This window comes from Macaca fascicularis, chromosome 3 (assembly GCF_037993035.2).
Source record: "Macaca fascicularis isolate 582-1 chromosome 3, T2T-MFA8v1.1".
Classification (NCBI taxonomy): domain Eukaryota; kingdom Metazoa; phylum Chordata; class Mammalia; order Primates; family Cercopithecidae; genus Macaca; species Macaca fascicularis.
Window position 1 is genome coordinate 200,123,963 of NC_088377.1, and position 22,738 is coordinate 200,146,700.

General features: G+C 50.9%; 1 protein-coding gene across 22 annotated transcripts in view; it reads left to right on the forward strand.

Moving 5' to 3' along the window:
* Nucleotides 1-22,738, forward strand: part of DYNC2I1 (dynein 2 intermediate chain 1) — a 131,330-nt gene that overhangs the window by 28,774 nt on the left and 79,818 nt on the right. For 11 of the 22 annotated variants that reach the window (XR_012433144.1, XR_012433145.1, XR_012433146.1 and 8 more), the window contains exons 1-4: nucleotides 58-263; nucleotides 12,757-12,810; nucleotides 14,054-14,474; nucleotides 19,527-19,609. Coding sequence is in view for 18 of the 22 variants with exons in the window: in XM_045388034.3 (XP_045243969.2) it covers nucleotides 249-263; nucleotides 12,757-12,810; nucleotides 14,054-14,474; nucleotides 19,527-19,609 (573 nt within the window). In the remaining 4 variants the exon portion in view is untranslated. Of the gene's footprint in view, nucleotides 1-57; nucleotides 264-2,128; nucleotides 2,247-12,756; nucleotides 12,811-13,607; nucleotides 13,745-14,053; nucleotides 14,475-19,526; nucleotides 19,610-22,738 lie in introns of those variants that run through there. The other 11 variants (XM_065542855.2, XM_074036492.1, XM_074036493.1 and 8 more) reach the window with 5 other exon arrangements.

A 22,738-nucleotide genomic window follows, 5' to 3' on the forward strand; every position in this document is an offset into this window, starting at 1 on the left:
TTCCTCTGCTCCTGCCTGCCAGGTGTTAAAAATGCCGGGAATGCACAGGCGCACTGTGAGAGACCGCAGGGCACGCTGGGTAGGGCACGCTGGGCAGGGCAGCTCGGCCCTCTGCTGCTCCTGCCTGCCGGTTGCTAGGCGCTGGGACGCGCCTGCTGAAGTGTGCGGGGCTACAGGTGGCCTCCTTGGGGTGGGCCGTGCCTGGCCGGGGCCGAGGACACCGCGGCTGCCCGGGCCTGCGAGAAGCAATGGAACCCGGGAAGGTCGGTGCGGCGCTGGGTCTGGGCGAGGGGTGGTGGAGCTTCGCGGACTCCTCCGGGCGTCGCTAGCAGCGCCGCCGCCGCCCTCCCTCTGCGCAGCGGTTCTCTCGACCGGGCCGGGGCTTCCCGGAGGAGCCGCGGTGCCTCCGAGGCAGGAACGGAAATGGAGGCGCGGCTGGCCGTCGGGCTCCCGGCAGTCGGGAGAGGCGGTGTGTGCAGCCTCAGGCCTGCGGTCGCCGCCGTGGCCGGTCTCCTCGCGCCCGGCCTGGGGGCGGCCTCGGCCCCTGCTGCGGGGCCGGGATGGCGGAGGAGCCACGTTTAAAATTTTATTCAATTTTAGATGATTTAAGTTTAAATATGACTTGTCACAGTTTAAGAGGTTGAGAGAGTGCAGCCTGGGTGCCTGAGTTGGAATTCCGGCTTTTGTTTTTACTTGTATGACCTTGGCAAAATTACTTAACAGGTCTTGTTTCCTAGTTCATTCAATGGGCACAATAATAATGGCAGCATTATAGGGTGTTTAAGAAGATTAAGTGAGATATTATGTGTAAAAGTGCATCGACCAAACCAGTGCCTGCTTTCATTAACACTCAATAAATGTTAGATATTACTGTACTATTCTGTTGTCTATTGATTCCCCATCAAAAGATGAGTAATTTAGTTTGCATACATTTTCTTCTACCTTCACTCCTATTATTTTTTCCCCTATCACTTACCTTTATGTGTTGAATAATATTCCTTAATTTGTATTTTCTGTTATATCAACCTTAGGGTGTTTTGTTGTTGTTGTTGTTGTTGTTGTTGTTGTTGTTGAGACGGAGTCTCACTCTGTCACCAGGCTGGAGTGCAGTGGCGCGAACTTGGCTCACTGCAACCTCCGCCTCCAGGGTTCAAGCGATTCTTCTGCCTCAGCCTCCTGAGTAGCTGGGATTACAGGCTTGCGCCAGCACGCCCAGCTAATTTTTTGTATTTTTAGTAGAGATGAGGGTTCACCATGATGGCCAGGATGGTCTCGATCTCCTGACTTCGGTTTTTTTTTTTTTTTTTTTTTAAAGATAATTCCCCTCTGTCGCCCAGGCTGGAGTACAGTGGCGTGATCTCTGCTCACTGCAACCTCCAACTCCCAGGTTCCAGCGATTTTCCTGCCTCAGCCTCCCGAGTAGCTGAGATTACAGGCATGCGCCACCACGCCCGGCTAATTTTTGTGTTTTTAGTAGAGATGGGCTTTCTCCATGTTGGTCAGGCTGGTCTCGAACTCCCGACCTCAGGTGATCCGCCTGCCTTGGCCTCCCAAAGTGCTGGGATTACAGGCGTGAGCCACCACGCCCGGCCAACCTTAGATAATATTTTTTAACTTTCCGCTAGTTAAGATTAGGAAGCTACTGCCGTACACTCTCCATTTCTCCCTAAACCCACTAATTTCCTGGCCCTGTCTGGTGTCAGGGTCAAAGGGGTCTTTTCTTACATTCAGTTAATGTACCACAATGGTTTTTGCTTCATATTTGGACCATGTCCTTCTTAAATGGCCCTATTTGCCTTTTTTTTTTTTCTTTTTGGCAAAAAAGAACACATGCTGTTTTAAAATTTTAAACCCTAGGATGTCTTCTAGCTTATTAATGTGATATTATCTGTTTAATGAAATCCTCTTAAAAGAAATTCTTCCGAGAGCTCACTGACTTTATGTTCTCATCAGGACAAATTGTTTTCTAGACCTGCACAGAGCTATGATCCGGGAATTCTTTCTCATTGTGCTTCTGGGTTAGGCCTACTGTTTCTTGGATCAAGTGTCTTTTTTTTTGAAATCTCCCTGCTTTTTCCAATGGAGTATATCCTCACGTACCTTTTTCTTTTCTTTGTTTTTGAGACAGAGTCTTGCTGTTTCACCCAGGCTGGAGTGCAGTGGTGTGCTCACGGCTCACTGCAGCCTCCACCTCTCAGGCTCAAGCGGCTTTCTTGCCTCGGCCTCCCAACGTGCTGGGACTGCAGGTGTGAGCCACCATGCCTGGCCTATCGCATACCTTTTTAGACAAGAGTATATGTGGGAAGAAAACTGTACGCCCTAAGAACATCCTTATTGTACTGATAGATTGTTTAAGAGTTTGGCTCAGCATAGAATTAATTCTAAGAGCGAAATAATTTCCCAGAACTTTGAAGATGGTATACTTTTTGTCTTTTAGCAGTGTGTTTGACTGATGAGATATCTTTGTGAGTAACATTTTCTTTCTCTCCAGAAGATTTAGGATCTTTATCTGTGATGTTCTGAATATGGATGTAGTTTGTTATAGATCTTTTACCATTTGTTATTTTTGACATTTGACCATCACTTGGGGTTTTATTCTGATACATATTTAATAAATAAACTTCATTTTTTTTGAGACAGTCTTGCTCTGTTGCCCACACTAGAGTGCAATGGCATGATCTCAGCTCACTGCAACCTCCACCTCCCAGGTTCAAGTGATTCTCCTGTCTCAGCCTCCCGAGTAGCTGGGATTACAGATGTGTGCCATCACGCCCAGCTAATTTTTGTATTTTTAGCAGAGACAGGATTTCATCATGTTGGCCAGGCTGGTCTTGATCCGCCTGCCTCAGCCTCTCAAAGTGCTGGGATTATAGGCATGAGCCACTGTGCCCAGCCAGTAAATAAACATTTTTAAAGTAGCAAAAGCAACAGAACCTCAGAGCTGGATATTTCATGGCAACTAATCAATTCCTGTAACAGGTTCTCAATTGCAAATCGGTCTTTAACTTTTTAGAAAGTTAACCCATGGGTCATTATAATCTAATTATGTATCTATTATGCTGTGATAGAGAATTAATTAGTATAGTCTATTTCATAAGGTAAGGGGAAGGATAAAGTTTTCATGACATTATTGGAATACAATTGTATTGGATTATTTTAGTATTAGAGTTTTTTTTTTTTTTTTTGAGACAAAGTCTCGCTCTTGTCCCCCAGGCTGGAGTGCAGTGGGCGTGATCTCAGCTCACTCCAATCTCCGCCTCCTGGGTTCAAGCAATTCTCTTGCCTCAGCCTCGAAAGTAACTGAGATTACTACAGGCACGTGCCACTATGCTGGGCTAATTTTTTTTTGTATTTTTAGTAGAGACGGTTTCACCATGTTGGCCAGGCTTGTCTGGAACTCCTGACCTCAGGTGATTCGCCTGCCTCAGTCTCCCAAAGTGCTGGGATTACAGGCGTGACCCACGTTGCCCAGCTGGTATTATAGCTTTTAGTATATACCAAGCTTTTCCTTCAGTTTGTTTCATTGTACTTAGCTGCTCACATAATTGATATCATGAATATAAATAGTTTTATGTTCTTTATTTGTACTGAGATCATACCATGTTTCAGTATGTCATAGCTATTGAAAAAAATTTAATGGTGTCTTTGCAGGCTTTATACCTGCCTGCATGGTGACAATTTTCTTTAATATTAGCTCTTTAAAAACTCTTTATCTTGCTTACAATGTATATGACTATTAATTTTTATGGTCAATGAAAATTTTAGAAATTTCTAAGTTTTTTTGTTACCTACCAAACAATTGATAGGTAATGTGTGAGTTTATTGTTATGAAATTTATTAATCATAGCTTGAAAAATGTAAACATGTATGTTTGTGTTTTAGGTTATTCTTAGTTTAAAATAAGTTTCTGCCCTTTTAATTTTGATGTGAGATATGTGCTAGTGATGTGACCTGTTTAGTACAGTGCAATGCCGTTTCATTTAGAAAGGCTGAATGTTTTAGAGTAGGTAAGGTGGGATTTCCAGGCTGGTCCTCACTGATCCGCTTGTGGGGTTCCTCCTGAGAACCGCAGAAACTCTGGCGTGAACTCTCCATTCAAAGCCCTGTGCTGATTCTTGACGAAAGTTTACCACGGCTCCTAGCAGCCTAAGGCCAACTCTGGGACAGCCCAGCTCAGGGTTGTCTGGAAGAGCTCAGGGCTGTCAGAATAATTTACTGTTTTAGCCAACACCCGAGGATAAGCCCCTGACATCCTTTTTAAAGAGAGTTTAAAAGGGCTTAAATTATGAATCCTTCTCTGTCCCTTTGAGATGTCTCTAAATCTGCAATTCAGGAGTGTCTTTGAAAAGAGCAGAAAGGACAGGAGGGCCTGTGTTCCAGTCTCTCTGGGAACGTAGAATCCTAACTACTGTAATTATATCAGCTAGCAGACACAGCGAGCCTAATCTCAGTTACACTGACCAGCCTTTGTAATTTTTCACTTGAGCTCCCCTAGTCCGGGTTCTCCCCTGAAACCCTCCCTCACCTCAGCGCAAACAGAATGGAGCTCAGCTGTTTCCTGTCCTGCCTGCAGGTACAGAATGAAATCTGTTCCACCACTCCAACGTCTGGCACCCCACCCACACTTCTCATCTGTTCAGCCAAGTCTAGAAAGGAATCAGCCTGAGGTCAGCTCTGTCTACAAAGTAGACTCAGCGCAATCCGCGTTTTAGGCATCTGCCGCTTTGATGTAGCAGCTCGCAGATGGGACTTGAATCTGCAACTACACGCATACCGAAAACACGGGTGCTCCCTGCAGCCACGTTTGTCACACGGAGTACGGAGTGTTAGAAACAGCCGGTGTGGTCACCAGCCAGGGCCTAGGTGCGTGAATTACGGTGACTGTAGGGAATAACCTTGAATTCAGCGATGGAAACTGATCATCCTAGTTTTCTTAGTGTCCGTTTTCTTGGGAGCACTTTTCCTACCAGGGAGCGTCAGTTACACCGTCAGGTAATAGAATGAAGACCTGGATAGGCTGCATTTCATAATTTGGCCCTAAGTAATTTGATAACTTAAAAATTATAGTGTAAAGAATTTTGAAAAAAATGAGGACAGCAAAAGGTAAATTACGTCTCAGTCCTAAAGGTGGGAGCCAGCCTTGCACTCTGGGTCTTTTTGCGTGTGCCTAGTTTGGTGTGTTGCCATACAGGGTTAGTGAAGCACACTGCTGTGGCCATTAGTGGCCCTGCTCATTCCAGTCTATAATTCTGAGAATTCACGTTGGTGTCGTTAACGTAAAGAAAATTCAGGCCAAATTAATTATAGAGACTATTAGGGCCATGGCCTGGGAAACACTGGCAGGTGCTCCAGAGAACAGAGGAGAGGCTCGAGTGTTTAAAGAGAAAAGGGCAAATCAGCAGAGGGGAGGATTACAAAACACTTTGTCAAGAATTCCCATTGTTTTACAGAAGTGACATTGATTATTGATTATTGATTGGTTATACATCACTGAACTGTAGGTTATGAATTCTGGTGTCCAGTGTATGACATTGGTAGGTTAATTTATGGCTATTGACCAGGTGTGGCAGCTTATGTCTGTAATCCTGGTACTTTGGGAGGCTGAAGTGGGAGGACTGTATGAGGATAAGAGTTCGAGGCCAGCTTGGGCAACATAGCAAGACCCTATCTCTGAAGAAAAAAAGAGCCTGGGCATTGTGGTGCTATTCTGTGGCCCCAGCTGCTCAGGAGGCTGAGGTGGGAGGATTGCTTGAGCACAGGAGGTCGAGGCTGTAGTGAGCTATGATAGCACCACTGCACTCCAGCCTGGGTGGCAGAATGAGACCCTTTCTCTAATAAGAATAAGAATAATAATAATATGGCTGTTGGTGGTGATGCTGAGTCAAGAGGTCATAAAGCAGGCGGCTTATTTAGCTCCGGGTGTGGGTGGGAGCAGGACGTCCTTAGCTCCGGGTTGGGGTGGTGGGAGCGGGATGTCCTTAACTCCGGGTGTGTTAGGGGGAGCGGGACGTCCTTAACTCCGGGTGTGTGTGTGGGGGGAGCGGGACATCCTCAGCTCCGGGTGTGTGTGGGGGGAGCGGGACGTCCTTAACTCCGGGTGTGTGTGTGGGGGGAGCGGGACATCCTCAGCTCCGGGTGTGTGTGGGGGGAGCGGGACGTCCTCAACTCCGGGTGTGTGTGGGGGGAGCGGGACGTCCTTAACTCCGGGTGTGTGTGGGGGGAGTGGGACGTCCTTAACTCCGGGTGTGTGTGGCGGGAGCGGGACGTCCTCAACTCCGGGTGTGTGGGGGGGAGCGGGACGTCCTTAACTCCGGGTGTGTGTGTGGGGGGAGCGGGACATCCTCAGCTCCGGGTGTGTTGGGGGGAGCGGGACGTCCTTAACTCCGGGTGTGTGTGTGGGGGGGGAGCGGGACGTCCTTAACTCCGGGTGTGTGTGGCGGGAGCGGGACGTCCTCAACTCCGGGTGTGTGTGTGGGGGGGGAGCGGGACGTCCTTAACTCCGGGTGTGTGTGTGGGGGGGGAGCGGGACGTCCTTAACTCCGGGTGTGTGTGTGGGGGGGGAGCGGGACGTCCTTAACTCCGGGTGTGTGTGGCGGGAGCGGGACGTCCTCAACTCCGGGTGTGTGTGTGGGGGGGGAGCGGGACGTCCTTAACTCCGGGTGTGTGTGTGGGGGGGGGAGCGGGACGTCCTTAACTCCGGGTGTGTGGGGGGGGAGCGGGACATCCTCAGCTCCGGGTGTGTTGGGGGGAGCGGGACGTCCTTAGCTCCAAGTGTTGGGGGTGGAGAGCGGGTCATCCTTAGCTCCGGGTATGGGGCGGGGAGCGGGACGTCCTTAGCTCCAGGTATGTAGGGGGAAGCGGGATGTCCTTAGCTCCGGGTGTGTAGGGGGAGCGGAGCGGGACATCCTTAGCTCCGGGTATGGGGCGGGGAGCGGGACGTCCTTTGCTCCGGGTGGGGGGGGGGGGAGCGGGACGTCCTTAGCTCCGGGTGTGTGGGGCGGGGAGCGGGACGTCCTTAGCTCCGGGTGTGTGGGGGGAGCGGAGCGGGACGTCCTTAGCTCCGGGTGTTGAAGGGGAGTAAGACGTCCTTAGCTCAAGGTGTAGCGGGGGGAGCGGGACGTCCTTAGCTCCGGGTGTTTGGGGGGGAGCGGGACGTCCTTAGCTCCGGGTGTGGCGGGGAGTGAGACATGACCACTGTCACATTTCAGTAACTCTGGATCGAAACGTTTAAAGGAGCTCACATTCCTCAGATTAGTTTCTTTTCTTTCTCAGTGTCATGCAGGGAACAGGATGACGATGTGGACGTCAGTGCTATAACACTGGGTCCATGTAGGTGAATGTCACAGGGTTGGGCCGCTGTGTCTTGTCGTGTGGGGACTCAGGCTGGATGGTGCCTTTGCTGCTTTACAGAGCTAGTGGTCAACTTGAAGGTCCAGAATGGATTTATGGCGGTGGCACTGGAAGGAAGAATGGATTTAGAAACATGTTAGAAATAGTAGCATCTGGTGACGCTTTCATGTGTTTATTTTTTAATAGAGATGGAGTCTTGCTGTGTCACCTGGGCTGGAGTGCAGTGGTGTTATCACAGCTCACTGCAGCCTTGACCTCATGGGCTCCAGTGATCCTCCCATCTTAGCCTCCTGAGTAGCTGGGACTACGGTTGAACCACCGTGCTTGGCTGAATTTTCTTTTTTTAATAGAGATGGGGTCTTGCTGTGTTGCCCTGGCTGGTCTTGAACTCCTGGGCTCAAGTAATCTTCCTGCCTCAGCCTAATAAAGTTCTAGGATTACAGGTGTGAGCCACCATGAAACCTGGCCCAAAATAACTTCCTTGAAACATTTCTTAATGTGTAATTAATTAATTCAAATCAATATTTAACTTTAACCTCTGATGAGTGTTTTCTAAAAGACGAGGCTGGGTTGGAAAGCAAGGGGAGAAGCCCACTCTCCACAGGTGGCTGCAGATGCCAGTGGCACCTTCTCACTGGAGTCCGCCCAGCTGTCGGAGGTTATGTGGCAGGAGCAGTGAGCGTCAGGTCCAGGGTTTCTGCTGTTTGCTTACAGAGCGGGAAGCCCGCCTACCCACTTGGAGTGTGGGTCGGACAAGATGGCACAGCGGTGGGGTTTGCTTTCCATCTGGGCCATGAGTGTCCTCCCTGCAAGTGACGTTTTGGCTCCACCGCCTCTGAGGGTGCACCTTGGAGGTGATTTCAGCCCAGGTTTACTTTTCCTTGGATTTCAGGATGAGATGAGAGTGGGGAAAAGAATTCCCTTAAAGCCCTGCATTGAGGGGAAGGGGAGTTAAATTAGTTTGATCTGTTTTGTTTGGGAGGCAATTCAAAGGGATTTAAACATTGTTCAGGGTTCTTATTGTACAGTTCTCCAAAGAGTTTTGTTATGAAAAGGTTCTAGATGATTTAGTTGATGTGAATCAAGCGTAAATCGAGGGACAGAGGCCCTGGGGAGTTGGTGCTAGGCAGCCCCTCATCTCCTGTTTGCTCACCATGTGCACCAAGGATGCCGGCCCAGGACATGTGCTTGCAGATGCTGAAGACCGCAGGCTCCAGTTCTCATCCACTATGTGGGCTGAATCATGCTGATGGTTTTGCTGCCTAGCTCTCCTGATGTCTCGCCCCTGTCCCCAGGTTGGGATTTGTTCTGATGGGAGTACTGGGGAACTTTGCCCATCGGTTCCATACTTGAAGAGTTGATTTTAAGCATGGATTGCTGGGCTGCTCCGTAGGGCAGAGTCTGAGGGCTGGTCAAGTTGGTCTGTAAAAGGCCTTGACAGAAGCATGTGGTTTACATGTGGCAAGTGGGGACCGACAGCACCGGGGCAGGGAAGCCGTAAATCGTTGTTGAACAATTTGAAACTCTATAGAGGGAGACAGCATGGATAGAAAACTTGAGGGTAAACAGTCCATATTAGCTGAGTTTTAAGTGCTCCAAAGTAGTCAGCATTCTGTGCATTTAAGAAAATGGCTGTTTTTTTTCTTCCTGAAAACTAGAGAGACCAAAGAAAAATCCTGTGATCTCTGTGAGAGACCTCTTGTCTTGAGGGTTTTTAACTTTATCAGCATCAGTAATGTTAACAACCATTAAGAAACCCCACTGGATGTGTTTTGTGACATACTTACTTTTCACATTCTGAGCTGGTGGCCTTGTGCCTTCCCCGTGTCCCCTGAATGTCCTCAGCATCCCCTGTGTGTGGCACCCGTGTCTCGTGGTTGAACTGTCCCCTAAGGTTCTAGGTGTCCCCTCTCTGTGGCGCCCACGTCTCCTGGGTCTCCTTGTTGGACTGTCCCCGAGTATCCTGGGCATCCCCTCTCTGGTCACTCGTGTCCTGGGTTCCATTCAGCCCTTTTGTTTATAGCAGGTCCTATATTAAACCTTTCTGTAGAAGTTAACTTTAAATAAAAAGTTGGCCAGGCATGGTGGCTCACACCTGCAGTCCCAGCACTTTGGGAGGCTGAGGTGGGCGGATCACCTGAGGTCGGGAGTTCGAAACCAGCCTGACCAACATAGAGAAACCCCGTCTCTACTAAAATTATGAAACTTAGCCGTGTGTGGTGGCGGGTGCCTGTAATCCCAGCTACTCGGGAGGCTGAGGCATGAGAATTGCTTGAACCTAGGAAGTGGAGGTTGCAGTGAGCTGAGATCGTGCCACTGCACTCCAACCTGGGTTACAGAGTGTGTCAAAAAAAAAATTATTTAATATATTTATGAGGTATTACAGTTTTTTTTGTTTGCCCTAATTATCACATGTCCAGGAAGAGTTTTAGTGGCTTGTCCCTGAAAAGTTTCCATTTTTCATTTGGACTAAATCTGTTTTTTTTTTTTTTGAAACAAACTCCCAAATGCTTCCTTTATTTATACCTTTAAGGAAGTGTTTCTCAAAGGGAAAAATTGGATAATTATGGTATATTCTCTGCAGAAAATCATCCTTGATTGATTTTGCTTAGCTGAAGTTAGATTTATCATCAAGCTCTGGTGTACTGGGATTGTAGGGTTGTACCCTGTGTTGTTGGAGTGTTACTGTGGCATGGTGATAAGTGATTAGGTTTTACTGGGGTTTCAGGGTTGTACCCTGTGTTGTTGGAGTATTACTGTGACATGGTGATATGCGGTTAGGTTTGGCATGAAGCTCTGTTGTACTGGGGTTGTAGGGCTGTAGCCTGTGTTGTTGGAGTATTACTGTGACGTGGTGACAAATGGGTAGGTTTTACCAGGGTCGTAGGGTTGTAGCCTGTGTTGTTGGAGTGTTACTGTGGCATGGTGATAAGTGGGTAGGTTTTACTGGGGTTGTAGGGTTGTACCCTGTGTTGTTGGAGTGTGTGACTGTGGCGCGGTGATAAGCACCTGTGTGTTCTGCACTGAGGTTCTGCTCAGGCCTCAGTGCAGCTGTGGAGCGGGAGCAGCACAGAAGAAGGAGCTGTGGCTGCACTGGCAAAGCTCATGCTCCCCTCGGGGAGACCAGCGTGGATCTTGTCGGAATCACCATCTCGAGGGTTGCCAGGAGGCGGTGGTGCAGTGTGACAGGAGGCGCCACAGCTGGGGGCGAGGGTGCAGAAGGGGAGTCCCAGCCTCGCCTTAGAGCACAGTCAGCCTTTCCTGTCCTCCGGTTCCTGTGGGTCGGGGTTTGGGAGTGGCATGGGGGGACGTTAGGGTGCAGTCCTCACGCTCCCTGAAGGTTGGGTTGGGCTTAGGGGCCCTTCTGAGGTGTGGGCTGGTGCTGGCCTCTGCCTGGGCCTCCCTAGGAGTGCTTGGGCATCCTTGTGCTATGGCAGCTGCGTCTCCCAGGGTGTGCGGTGAGAGCAAGTGGTCGCCACAGCCAGGTAGAAGCTCTGGAAGGGACCCTGAGCGGGAAGGCACACAGCTAGGCCTCCACCCCGCCCTCCTCATCAGAAGTGTGGCTGGGCGGGCGGCTTGAGCTCAGCAGTTTGGGCAACGTGGTGGAACTCTGTCTCTACAAAATACAAATATTAGCCAGGTGTTATCCCAGCTACTGGGGAGGCTGAGGTGGGAGGATGACTTGAGCCGAGGTTGTGCCACTGCACTCTAGCCTGGGTGACGGAACCAGACCCTGTCAGAAAAACAAAAAGATGACGACGAAGAAGAGTGTGACATAGAATCTGGCCCACGTTCGCCGGAAGGGGAATCGGCTTGACTTGTAAAGGAAGGGTTGTTGAAGAGTCAGTGGAAATGTTTTAAGACCACGGCACCTTGTTATTTTAATATTCCCCCTCAGATTCTTAGAACAGTTGGATACCTGGTGAGCCGGCTGCCCGGATGCCTCCTTTCCTGGCACGCACAGTGTAGATTCTCTCACGGCTGGTGGTGAGGCACTGCGACATGCTCAGCAGTGCTGGTGACAGAGGACTAAGACAGGCCTTCCTTTCCGGAAGGTGAGGGCTTAGCTGGAGGGATGTCATCACTCTTGAAAGGTGGATGATCCAGCGAGGAGCACACACTTTCGTGGTGGAGAACAGCAAACATCAGAGGAGTTGGACAGCATTTTTGGGCCTGGGGCCTTTTTTGGGTTTTATCTGTGCAGCCCCAGCTCTGCGGCAATGCTCGGTGTGTGTGAGGAGCTTGGCGTTTATTTGCTGAATACAAGTACAGGGCCTGTGAGGGCCAGAGAGACAGGTGAGCCTGTGGGCCCACCGGTTGCCCAGTGCAGCGGACGGGTGTGACCGGGTGTCCTCAGGGACCGGCAGGCTTTCCCTGGCGACTGTTGAGCATTCACTCCACAGGAGTTGGTTCCGTTCCTGACGTGTGTTGGCACTTGGCAGGACTCCAGAGCTGAAAGCTGCTGAGCCTCACGATGCCTCACTGTGCTCATTAGAAAAATGGAGCCGATAGCCTTCTTAGTAGGGTTATGAGATGGAAATATTGTGCTTGACTCAGGATAGCACGTGGTACGCACCAGATGCTAAACTCGTTTCTGTCTGTCTGTCATACATCCCAGCTGCTGTTGCTGTGTAAAGGGCTGTGGTGTGAGACAACAGCAGCCGTCTAATTTTCTCACATACTCTGTGGATCAGGAGAGCTCACAGCAGCAGGCATAGTTCTGTCACTGATACCTGGGGCCTCGGCTGGGGAGACTCGAGGTTCAGGAGGTGGTGACTCATGGGGGGCCGCGGGAGCTGTGCCTCTCACGCACCTGCCCTGGTGCCGGCTGTGAGGGACCCTCTGGGCTGTGGCATCCGCAGGGGCCTCTCCCCAGGGCTGCTTCTCTTCCTCACAGGGGAGTATCTGGGTCTGCAGCCCAGGAGGACCAGGTGGAAACCCATTGTTCTGGGAGGCCCACGATGCCTCATGTCCTGGGTTGAGCCCAGCAGCCGCAGAAGGAGCACAGACTCCTGCGCGCAGCAGTTGGGACGTGAGTCTGTTGTGGCTGTTTTTGGAAAATAAGATCTGACACAAGATATTTTAAACCCACGGAATGTTTGTCCTTGCTCTGTTGTTCAGCTGCTGTTGTAACTTGTTTTCACTTTTATTTTGTAATATTTAATAGTTTTTGAAGTAGCCAAAGGGATACATTTTATAATAATGTGTCATTTTAGACTAGTGAATAATTTTTAAAAATCTGTATTTCTGTTACCTTTTATTCCAGGAAGTAGAGAAGTATTTTCTGGCATGTCAAGAATTAACTGCCATTGATTTAAATGGCCTAATGGAAAAGCTGCTCACTGGAGCACAGACAATTAATTATTTTAAACTTTAAACCTTCTAACTTTATACTTTTCTCTTTAGAGAAGAACCAAAGATGATACCTGGAGAGCAGATGACCTCAGAAAACATCTCTGGGTAATGCCTGTGAAGATTTGGATTGGGGTCTGTGAGGGACTCGCGTGGTTTTCTTGCACCCAGTTTACCTGGTACACAACACTGTGTGACTTTGGTTACGTGTGCCTCATTGCAGAAGTACTTTCAACTCAGAGGTGAAGGCGTGCAGCTCACAGTCCCTCTGGAACGTTTGTTAAGCCAGCTGGACCCTCCCACCGCTCGTGGGGCCCTGCCAAGGCTCAGGGGCCTCCGCACTGCTCTGGGGTGGGAGTCCTGGCTTCAGGGGCTGCAGCGGTGGGGTGGGGGGAGGGGCTTTGGGACGGCGGCGGGGTGGGGGGAGGGGCTTTGGACCGAGAGAGTCCTCATTTGTATGGGGCCCAGGTGGTTTGTGTCTTAGCGATTTTAAAACACAGCTTCGGTATCTCTCTTTTAACACATATAGTATTTTATTTATTTATTTTTAATTAATTTTACTCTATGTTTTAGAGATGGGGTCTCACCCTTTTACCCAGGCCGGAGGGCAGTGGTGAAATCATAGCTCACTGCAACCTTGACCTTCTGGGCCTAAGCTGTCCTCCCGCCTCAGTCTCTCGAGTAGCTAGGACTACAGACATGAACCACCAGGCCTGCTACTTTTTTAATTTTTTAATTTTTTGGGTAACATGTGGATCTTGCTGTGTTGCTCGGGCTAGCCTTGAACTCCTGGCGTCAGGCAGTCCTTCTGCCTCAGCCTCCCAAAGTGCTGGGATAGTAGGTGTGAGGTACCATGCCTGGCCCAACTTATTTTTGTTGAATTTTACTTTATTTTTCACATTTAGGGGTTATAGGTGCAGGTTTCTTACATGCGTATCTTGCGGAGTGGTGAAGTCTGGGCCATTAGTGCGCCTGACACCTGAATTGTACCTGACACCCGAATTGTACCTGTCACCCGAATAGTGAACATTATACCTGATAGGTAATTTTTCACCCTCTGATACACGTAGTATTTTAGATTTGATTTGCCGATAAATGCGAATGTCCATGATATCAGGGGTGTGGGTGGGCAGCTGTAGAAATCTAAGCTTGACTCCATGTCCTTTAGTGTTCTAAGAACCTCCATGCAGGCCCTGACCCGTCTAGGATTGGAAACTGAGATTGGAAAGCAGCCGAATGCAAATATGTTTTAAGGTCCTTCAGCTGTATGTGCTTCTCACATTCAGGTATTAAACGTCTAATGGAAATCTGCCTTCCTGGTCACGGAGGACCCTTTGTTCTGTTGTTTTAGGCCATACAGTCAGGCGGTTCCAAGGAAGAAAAGAAGCACAGAGAGAAGAAGCTGCGTAAGGAGTCTGAAATGGACCTTCCTGAACACAAGGAGCCGAGGTACAGGGATCCCGAGCAGGATGCCAGGAGCAGAGACAGGGCGGCTGAAGTCCACACTGCTAAGGAGAGCCCTCGTGGGGAGAGGGACAGAGACAGACAGAGGGAGAGGAGAAGAGACGCAAAAGACCGGGAGAAAGAAAAGCTGAAGGAGAAGCATCGAGAGGCAGAAAAGTCTCACAGCAGAGGAAAGGACAGGGAAAAAGAAAAAGACAGAAGGGCCCAGAAGGAAGAGCCCCGGCAGACCGTGGCCCGCCACAACCTGCTGGGCCAGGAGACACACGACCGGCAGCTCCTGGAGCGGGCGGAGAGGAAGGGCCGCTCAGGTGGGTCCCCGTTTGCCTTCCTGCAGGGCTGTTTCGCTGCTGGTCACAGGTTGATAGCCCACTCCCTCCTGTCTCTCCCTCCCTCTCCTCCCTCCCCTCTCTCTCCTCTCTCCCTCCCCTCCCTCCCTCCCTCCTCTCTCTCCCTCCCCTCCCTCCCTATCCTCCCTCCCCTCTCACTCTCCTCTCTCCCTCCCCTCCCTCCTCTCTCCTCTCTCCCTCCCCCTCCCTCCCTATCCTCCCTCCCTCCCTCTCCTCCCTCCCCTCTCTCTCCTCTCTCCCTCCCCTCCCTCCCTCCCTCCTCTCTCTCCCTCCCCTCCCTCCCTATCCTCCCTCCCCTCTCACTCTCCTCTCTCCCTCCCCTCCCTCCTCTCTCCTCTCTCCCTCCCCTCCCTCCCTATCCTCCCTCCCTCCCTCTCCTCCCTCCCCTCTCTCTCCTCTCTCCCTCCCCTCCCTCCCTCCCTCCTCTCTCTCCCTCCCTCCCTCCCTATCCTCCCTCCCCCTCACTCTCTCTCCTCTCTCACTCTCTCCCTCCCTCCCTCCCTATCCTCCCTCCCCTTTCTCCCTCCCCTCTCTCTCCTCTCTCCCTCCCCTCCCTCCCTCCCTCCTCTCTCTCCCTCCCTCCCCTCCCTCTCCTCCCTCCCCTCACTCTCTCTCCTCTCTCACTCTCTCCCTCCCCTCCCTCCCTATCCTCCCTCCCCTCTCTCCCTCCCCTCTCTCTCCTCTCTCCCTCCCCTCCCTCCCTCCCTCCTCTCTCTCCCTCCCTCCCTCCTCTCTCTCCCCTCCCTCCCTCCTCTCTCTCCCTCCCTCCCTCCCTCTCCTCCCTCCCCTCACTCTCTCTCCTCTCTCACTCTCTCCCTCCCTCCCTCCCTATCCTCCCTCCCCTCTCTCCCTCCCCTCTCTCTCCTCTCTCTCCTCCCCTCCCTCCCTCCCTCCTCTCTCTCCCTCCCTCCCTCCTCTCTCTCTCCCTCCCTCCCTCCTGTCTCTCCCTCCCTCCCTCCCTCTCCTCCCTCCCCTCACTCTCTCTCCTCTCTCACTCTCTCCCTCCCTCCCTCCCTATCCTCCCTCCCCTCTCTCCCTCCCCTCTCTCTCCTCTCTCCCTCCCCTCCCTCCCTCCCTCCTCTCTCTCCCTCCCTCCCTCCTCTCTCTCCCTCCCTCCCTCCCTCTCCTCCCTCCCCTCACTCTCTCTCCTCTCTCACTCTCTCCCCTCCCCTCCCTCCCTCCCTCCCCTCTCTCCCTCCCCTCCCTCCCTCTCTGCCTCCCCTCCCTCCTCTCTCACTCTCTCCCTCCCCTCCCTCCTGTCTCCCTCTCCCTCCCCTCCCTCCTCTCTCTCTCTCCCTCCCCTCCCTCCTCTCTCTCTCTCCCTCCCTCCCTCCCCTCCTCACTCCCCTCCCTCACTCCCTCTCTTCATCCTCTCCCTCTCTCCCTCTGCTCCCTCCCCTCCCCTCCCTCCCCTCCCTCCCTCCCTGCCGTACCTCCCCCCCCTCACTCCCTCCCCTCCCTCCCTGCCTCCTTCCCCTCTCCTCCCTCCCTGCCATCCCTCCCCCCTCACTCCCTCCCCTCCCTCCCTCCCTCCCCTCCTCTCCCTCCCTGCCGTCCCTCCCCCTTCCCTCCCTCACTCCCTCCTCTCCCTCACTCCCTCCCCTCCCTCTCTCCCTCCCCCCCTCCCTCCTCCCTCCCCCCTCACTCCCCTCTCTCCACTCCCTCCCTCCCTCCCCTCCCTCACTCCCTCCCCTCCCTCCCTCCCCTCTCTCCACTCCCTCCCCTCCCTCCCTCCCTCCCCTCCCTCCCTTCCCTCCCCTCCCTCCTACCCCCCTCCCCTTCCTACCCTCCCTCTCTCCCTCTCTCCCTCCTTCCCTCTTTCCCCTTTCCTTTTTTTTTCTGGACAGGGTCTTGCTCTGCCCCCAGGCTAGAGTGCAGTGGTGCTATCACAGCTCACGACAGCCTCAGCTTCCTGGGCTCAAGTGATCCTCCCACCGCAGCCCCCAAAGCATTGGCATTACAGACAACAGCCACTGTGCCCAGCTGGCTCTATTTTATTTATTTATTTATTTATTTATTTATTTATTTTTTATTTCTTTTAAAAGTTCTTGCTGTTTGGGACATTTTCCTCTTTTGAAATGTTCATTCATTATTTTTGTTTTCTCTCATAGTTTTCACAAATGTTTTATCTTTGAAGTTAGATATTCTCTCTCTTGCGGGGGGTGTGTGTGTACTTTTTATCATTGTTGCCTTTTAGTATTTTAAAAACTCATTCAGGCCAGGTGTGGTGGGTCATACCTGTAATTGCAGCACTTTGGGAGGCTGAGGTGGGAGGATTGCTCCAGCCCAGGATTTTGAGACCAGCTTGGGCAACATAGGGAGACTCCATCACTACAAAAAATAAAAAAATTAGCTGTGTGTGGTGGCGCTTGCCTGTAGTTCTAGCTATTTGGTAGGCTGAGGTGGGAGGATTCCTTGAGCCCAGGAGGTTGAGGCTGCAGTAAGCTATGATTGTGTCACTGCACTGCAGCCTGGGCAACAGAGTGAGACCCTGTCTCAAAAGAAAAAACGAAAACTCAAAAAACCATTTAGCTAGCAGACGTGGTGGCTCACGCCTGTAATTCCACACTTTGGGAGGCCAAGGTGGGTGGATCACCTGAGGTCAGGAGTTTGAAACCAGTCTGGCCAACATGGTGAAATCCCGTCTCTACTAAAAATACAAAAAATTTAGCCAGGCGTGGTAGCATGTGCCTGTAATCCCAGCTACTCAGGAGGCTGAGGCAGGGGAATTGCTTGAACCAGGGAGGTGGAGGTTACAGTGAGCCGAGACTGTGCCACTGCACTTCAGACAGAGCCTAATTAATTTTAACAGTAGCTGTCCTACTATTTAATGTTCTTTTCAAAATGATTGTTTTTGACGTTTTTGGTATTTATTTGTGATAACATCTTTTGTTCTCACATCACCCTTTTTTTGGCTACCTGCTCGTTTTTTCAACGTGGTGTTGAAAGGAATAGTACTGGAAAGACTTTTGAAAACTGATTGTAGACTAGACTCTCTCAAGTTCATTCCTCTGTACGTCTCTTCTCATCTCCTTTCTTTCCGCACCGCCCATCTGTGCAGCGTGGCCTTTATCCAGGACTGGGTCCCCAGCCCTCTTCTCCAGCAACCCCTTGCCCTTGCTGGCTGGATCTAGTCTCATGGTTTTAAATACTGTTTGTCTCTGTCCTCATTTCCAAGTTTTTACCCCCAGCTGGGCATTGTCCCTGAATTCCAGGCTTGTGTATCCCCTGTGTTTTGATGTCTAATAGATAACACAAACGCAGTGTACCCCACACGGAGCTTCCGGTAGCGCCTCCACACCGGCTGTGCTGCGGGCTTGCCCATCCCAGTCGATAGCACCTGCATCCTCGCGTCCTGAGGTCAAGGCCTGGGACGTATCCTGATGCCCCGCTTTCTCTTCCAGTCTCTCGGAGAGTCCTGGGGTTTCCGCCTTGAAAATCTACCTGGAACGGGGCTCTCCCTCTGAGCCCAGACTCCTAGAGGAGTGCTCAGTGCTTGGTAAATGCCTTTTTTTTTTTTTTTTTTCTGAGAAGGAGTCTCGCTCTGTCACCCAGGCTGGAGTACAGTGTTGCAGTCTCGGCTCACTGCATCCTCTGTCTCCTGGGTTCAAGCAGTTTTATTCCTCACCCTCCCGAGTAGCTGGGATTACAGGCGCACACCACCACGCCCGGCTGATTTTTGTATTTTCAGTAGAGACGGGGTTTCATCATGTTGGCCAGGCTGTTCTTGAACTCCTGACCTCGTGATCCGCCTGCCTCGGCCTCCCAGAGTGCTTGGATTACAGGCATGAGCCACTGCACCCAGCCTGGTAAATGCTTTTTGAGTGAATGCACTTTGTCTCAGTGGTCTTTGAAAGTTTAACTTTGCCCTGATCTTTTAAAGTGTCCACTCTCTGAATTTTACATCTGATGCCTTTTTTTGTGTGCAGATTCAGAAGTGAAAGTCCAGCTTTCCTTGTTGGATGATGCTTTAGTGTCATCGGTACCTGCCTGGCTCTGTTTGCCCCCCGTCTCTCTTGCAGGTCATGCTGGGCCTTGGTGCTTCAGCCTCCCCAGCCCAGGATGGATGCTGTAGCCTGGTGCCCTGGGGGGTCTGCTGCACCTGGCTTCCTTGTTTATTCAGGGGCCTCTGACTTCCTTGGTCCCCTCAGCAGTGGGGGTGCCAGGAGGTACGGGGGCTGCTCTGGGTCCTCAGTGCATCCAGGAGGGCAGGCGTTTCCCTGGAGCTCACATTTGGCTAAAGTGTTTGGCTGACTGGGCTCGTTCTCCTGTTCAGACTAAGCTCTGCTTCTGCGTGACGCGCAGAAACCCGAAGGCTGTATGAGTTTGGTCTGGTGCCCTCTTGAATTTCCAGGGGTTACTCGGACATTTGCCTGGTTGCTTCAGCAGCAAACTGAGCGAGGCAAGAAGCCTCTCTGTTCCTTAGTGTACGAGTCTGTCCTCATACTGCTGTAAAGAAACACCCGAGGCTGGGGAATTTATAAAGAAAAGAGGTTTAACTGGCTCACAGTTGTGCAGGCGTACAGGAAGCGTGGCCGCAGAGGCCACAGGAGACTTGCAGTCCTAGGGGAAGGTGAAGGGAAGCGGTCATGTCTTACAGGGCCGGAGCAGGAGGAAGGGAGAGAGTGGGGAGGTGCCACGTACTTTTAAACAACCAGATCTTGTGAGAACTCACTCAGTATCACAAGAACAACACTGGGGGAAATTCACCCCCATGATCCAGTCACCTCCCACCAGGTCTCACCTTCAGCACTGGGGACTGCATTTCAGTGTGAGATTTGGGTGGGGACACAGATCCAAACTTAGATTGCCATGTTCATCTCCTTCTTCATTTTAAATTTGATACTAGAACTCTTCATTCTTGAATTGGAGACATGTGTTTTAGTTGAAGAATATTTTTAAATACATATTAATAAGCATAAAATGTGCAATACCGTCCATAGCAAGATGTTAAAAGAACTTTTTGATGTGCTAACATTTGGGAGTATTAAAAATATGTTTTGCTTCTTGTAGTAAGTAAAGTAAGAAGTGAAGAGAAAGATGAAGACTCTGAAAGAGGAGATGAAGATAGAGAAAGAAGATACCGAGAAAGAAAGGTATACGAAGCAAGGCCTGGGGAAAGGTTTTCCAAATGTTGCTGAGTAAAGGATATTTTAAACGTTATTGTTAGAAGCATTTTTAGAAAATGTCCTAAGCCAGGATTTCAGGCCTGGAAAAGGCCTTCAGCACTGTGTGTAGTCAGTTTCTTTCTCCCCATGGTCGAATGTGTTTTTCTGATTCCAAAGGTAATTTGTGATTATTTTAGAAAATTTAGAAGATATAGGCCAGGTGCAGTGGCTCACGCCTGTAATCCCAGCACTTTGGGAGGCCGAGGCAGGCAGATCACAAGGTCAAGAGATTGAGATCATTCTGGCTAACGCAGTGAAACCCCATCTCTACTAAAAATACAAAAAAATTAGCCAGGCGTGGTGGCGGGCACCTGTAGTCCCAGCTACTCGGGAGGCTGAGGCAGGAGAATGGCGTGAACCCGGGAGGCGGAGCTTGTAATGAGCCGAGATTGCGCCACTGCACTCCAGCCTGGGCGACAGAGCGAGACTCCATCTCAAAAAAAAAAAAAAATTTAGAAGATACAAAGAAGTAATAAGAAAATAAAAACTGTCTAATCCTACCCCACAGGTAAGTATTGATAGCATTTAGGTATGTATTTTTCCAGGTCTATACATTTGTGTATGTATAACACTGTTTTCTTTAGTTAGATTTTTACTGTTTCATAAATTGTTTAAACGGAACACATTTTGAGCCTTTTCCTGAGTGATCCCGTCTCTCTCCGTGTTTCAGTGCGTGTGTGGCTTGGTATTTCGCGGTGTGGATGTGTTGGTGCTCTCGAGGCACCTGCGGTTTTGGACACTTAGGTTGTTTCTGTGTGTTTGTGTTTTCTCTTTAAATTATAAAGACATCCAGATGGTATGCTTTTTGGTTTGTTCATAATTATTTCCTTATGATTAATTTCTGGAAATGAACTTGCTAGAAGTAAATGTAAACTTACCCCATTTGCTTTACATAAAAGTTGTAATTATTTATATCATCAGAGCATAATTCCTCCTGTCCTAAGCAGGAGCTGGGCATTATCTTCATTTAAAAGTTTTGCTCTTTTGATTCAGAAGAAAATGGCATTTCTGGGCATTTTTAAAAGCAGGTTTACTGTCTTTTGTTATTTACCACTTGTGTACTTTTGCTTATTCTTTTTCTCTTTTTTATTTTATTTTTATTTTTTAGAGACAGGGTCTTGCTCTGTCACCCAGGTTGGAGTGCAGTGGTGTGATCATAGCTCACTGCAGCCAGGAATTGCTGGGTTCAAGCAGTCTTCCCACCTTAGCCTCCCGAGTAGCTGGGACTACAGGTGTGTACCACCAAGCCCATTTTTAAATTTTTTGTAGAGACTGGGTCTCACTGTGTTGTCCAGGCTGGTCTGGAACTCCTGGTCTCAAGTGATCCTCCCACCTCTTCCTCCCAGAGTGCTGGGATCACAGGCATGCGCCACTGCACCTGCTGTTGGCTGATTTTTCACTGGTGCATCTGACTGGTTTGTAAGAGTACTTTAAAGGTTAACTCTCTGCCAGTCATTTATGTTGCTGTTTTTGGCTGGTGTTGAATTGGACCTGGGGGATTTTTATTTTTGTAAGTAAGTTTAAAATCATGAAGTAGCCAGGTCTGTGCTGTTACCAGGTCTGTGCTGTTAGCAGGTCTGTTGTTGATGGAACGCGCTCTCCACAGCAAAGTTACATGAGTTGTCACCTGTGTTTTTTTCTGGGTCTTTAACTTTTTTAAAAAAAAAGGATTTAAATTTGGCCAGGCATGGTGGCTCAAGCCTGTAATCCCAGCCCTTTGGGAGGCTGAGGCAGGTGGATCACGAGGTCAGGAGATTGAGACCATCCTGGCTAACACAGTAAAACGCCGTCTCTACTAAAAATACAAACAATTAGCAGGGTGTGGTGGCGCGTGCCTGTAGTCCCAGTTACTTGGGAGGCTGAGGCAGGAGAATCGCTTGAACCCGGGAGGCGGAGGTAGTGGCGAGCTGAGATCGCGCCATTGCACTCCAGCCTGGGCAACAAGAGTGAAACTCCATCTCAAAAAATAAAAAAAAGACGACTTAAATCTTTAATTACACAGAGTTTATTTTGATGAATGGTGTGAATGGTTCTCTAACTTTGAGGTGTTTGGTCAGGGAGGGCATTAGCAAGTTTTCCGTAGGAAGGTCGCCCTGGCAAAGATGAGTCGGGTGGATGGGAGTTGGGGAGAATTGAGGAAGGAGCTGAGTGAGGAGACTGTTGGGTCCACAGGAGACACCCCAGGGAACTGAGAGATGCGGAGGGCGCCACAGACCTGGAGTCCAGTGGTCCCTGGTGGGGGATGAACAGAGGAAACTCCATGTGAAGGGACAGGGACGGGCACAATCTGGGGTCTGTTGAACGCGATGTCAGGGCTCCCAGAACTAAGAGTCCAAGCCAGCAGTATTCTGTTGTGGTGACCTGCTCTGCAGCTTGGGATGGAGATGACCGCTGGTGCCCTGAGCATCTGCAGTGTTTTCATCGCAGAGATGACTGAACGCTGGTCCCATTTTCAAGACTCTGTCTGCATGGGACTAATTAGGAGAGAAAGAGTGATATGATGTGCCCATGTGAGAGATGTGGCAGCCTTGTGCTGTCGTACTCATCGGAGTGGGCATCTCTCAGAGAAGTCAGAGGTTGCGCAGGAGGGACCCCAGGGCTGGCGGAGTTTAGGCTGAGGGCCACAAGCATGAGGGATGAGGCTGTGGAGGCCAGGAGGGCCGACTGTGAGTGCCGGGCGCCATGGGGAGAGGCCGGGAGGGCCGACGGTGAGTGCCGGGCGCCATGTGGAGAGGCTGGGAGGGCGCCATGTGGGGAGGCCGGGAGGGCGCCATGGGGAGAGGCCGGGAGGGCGCCATGGGGAGAGGCCGGGAGGGCCGACGGTGAGTGCCGGGCGCCATGGGGAGAGGCCGGGAGGGCGCCATGGGGAGAGGCCGGGAGGGCCGACTGTGAGTGCCGGGCGCCATGGGGAGAGGCTGGGAGGGCCGACGGTGAGTGCCGGGCGCCATGGGGAGAGGCTGGGAGGGCGCCATGGGGAGAGGCCGGGAGGGCGCCATGGGGAGAGGCCGGGAGGGCGCCATGGGGAGAGGCCGGGAGGGCGCCATGGGGAGAGGCATT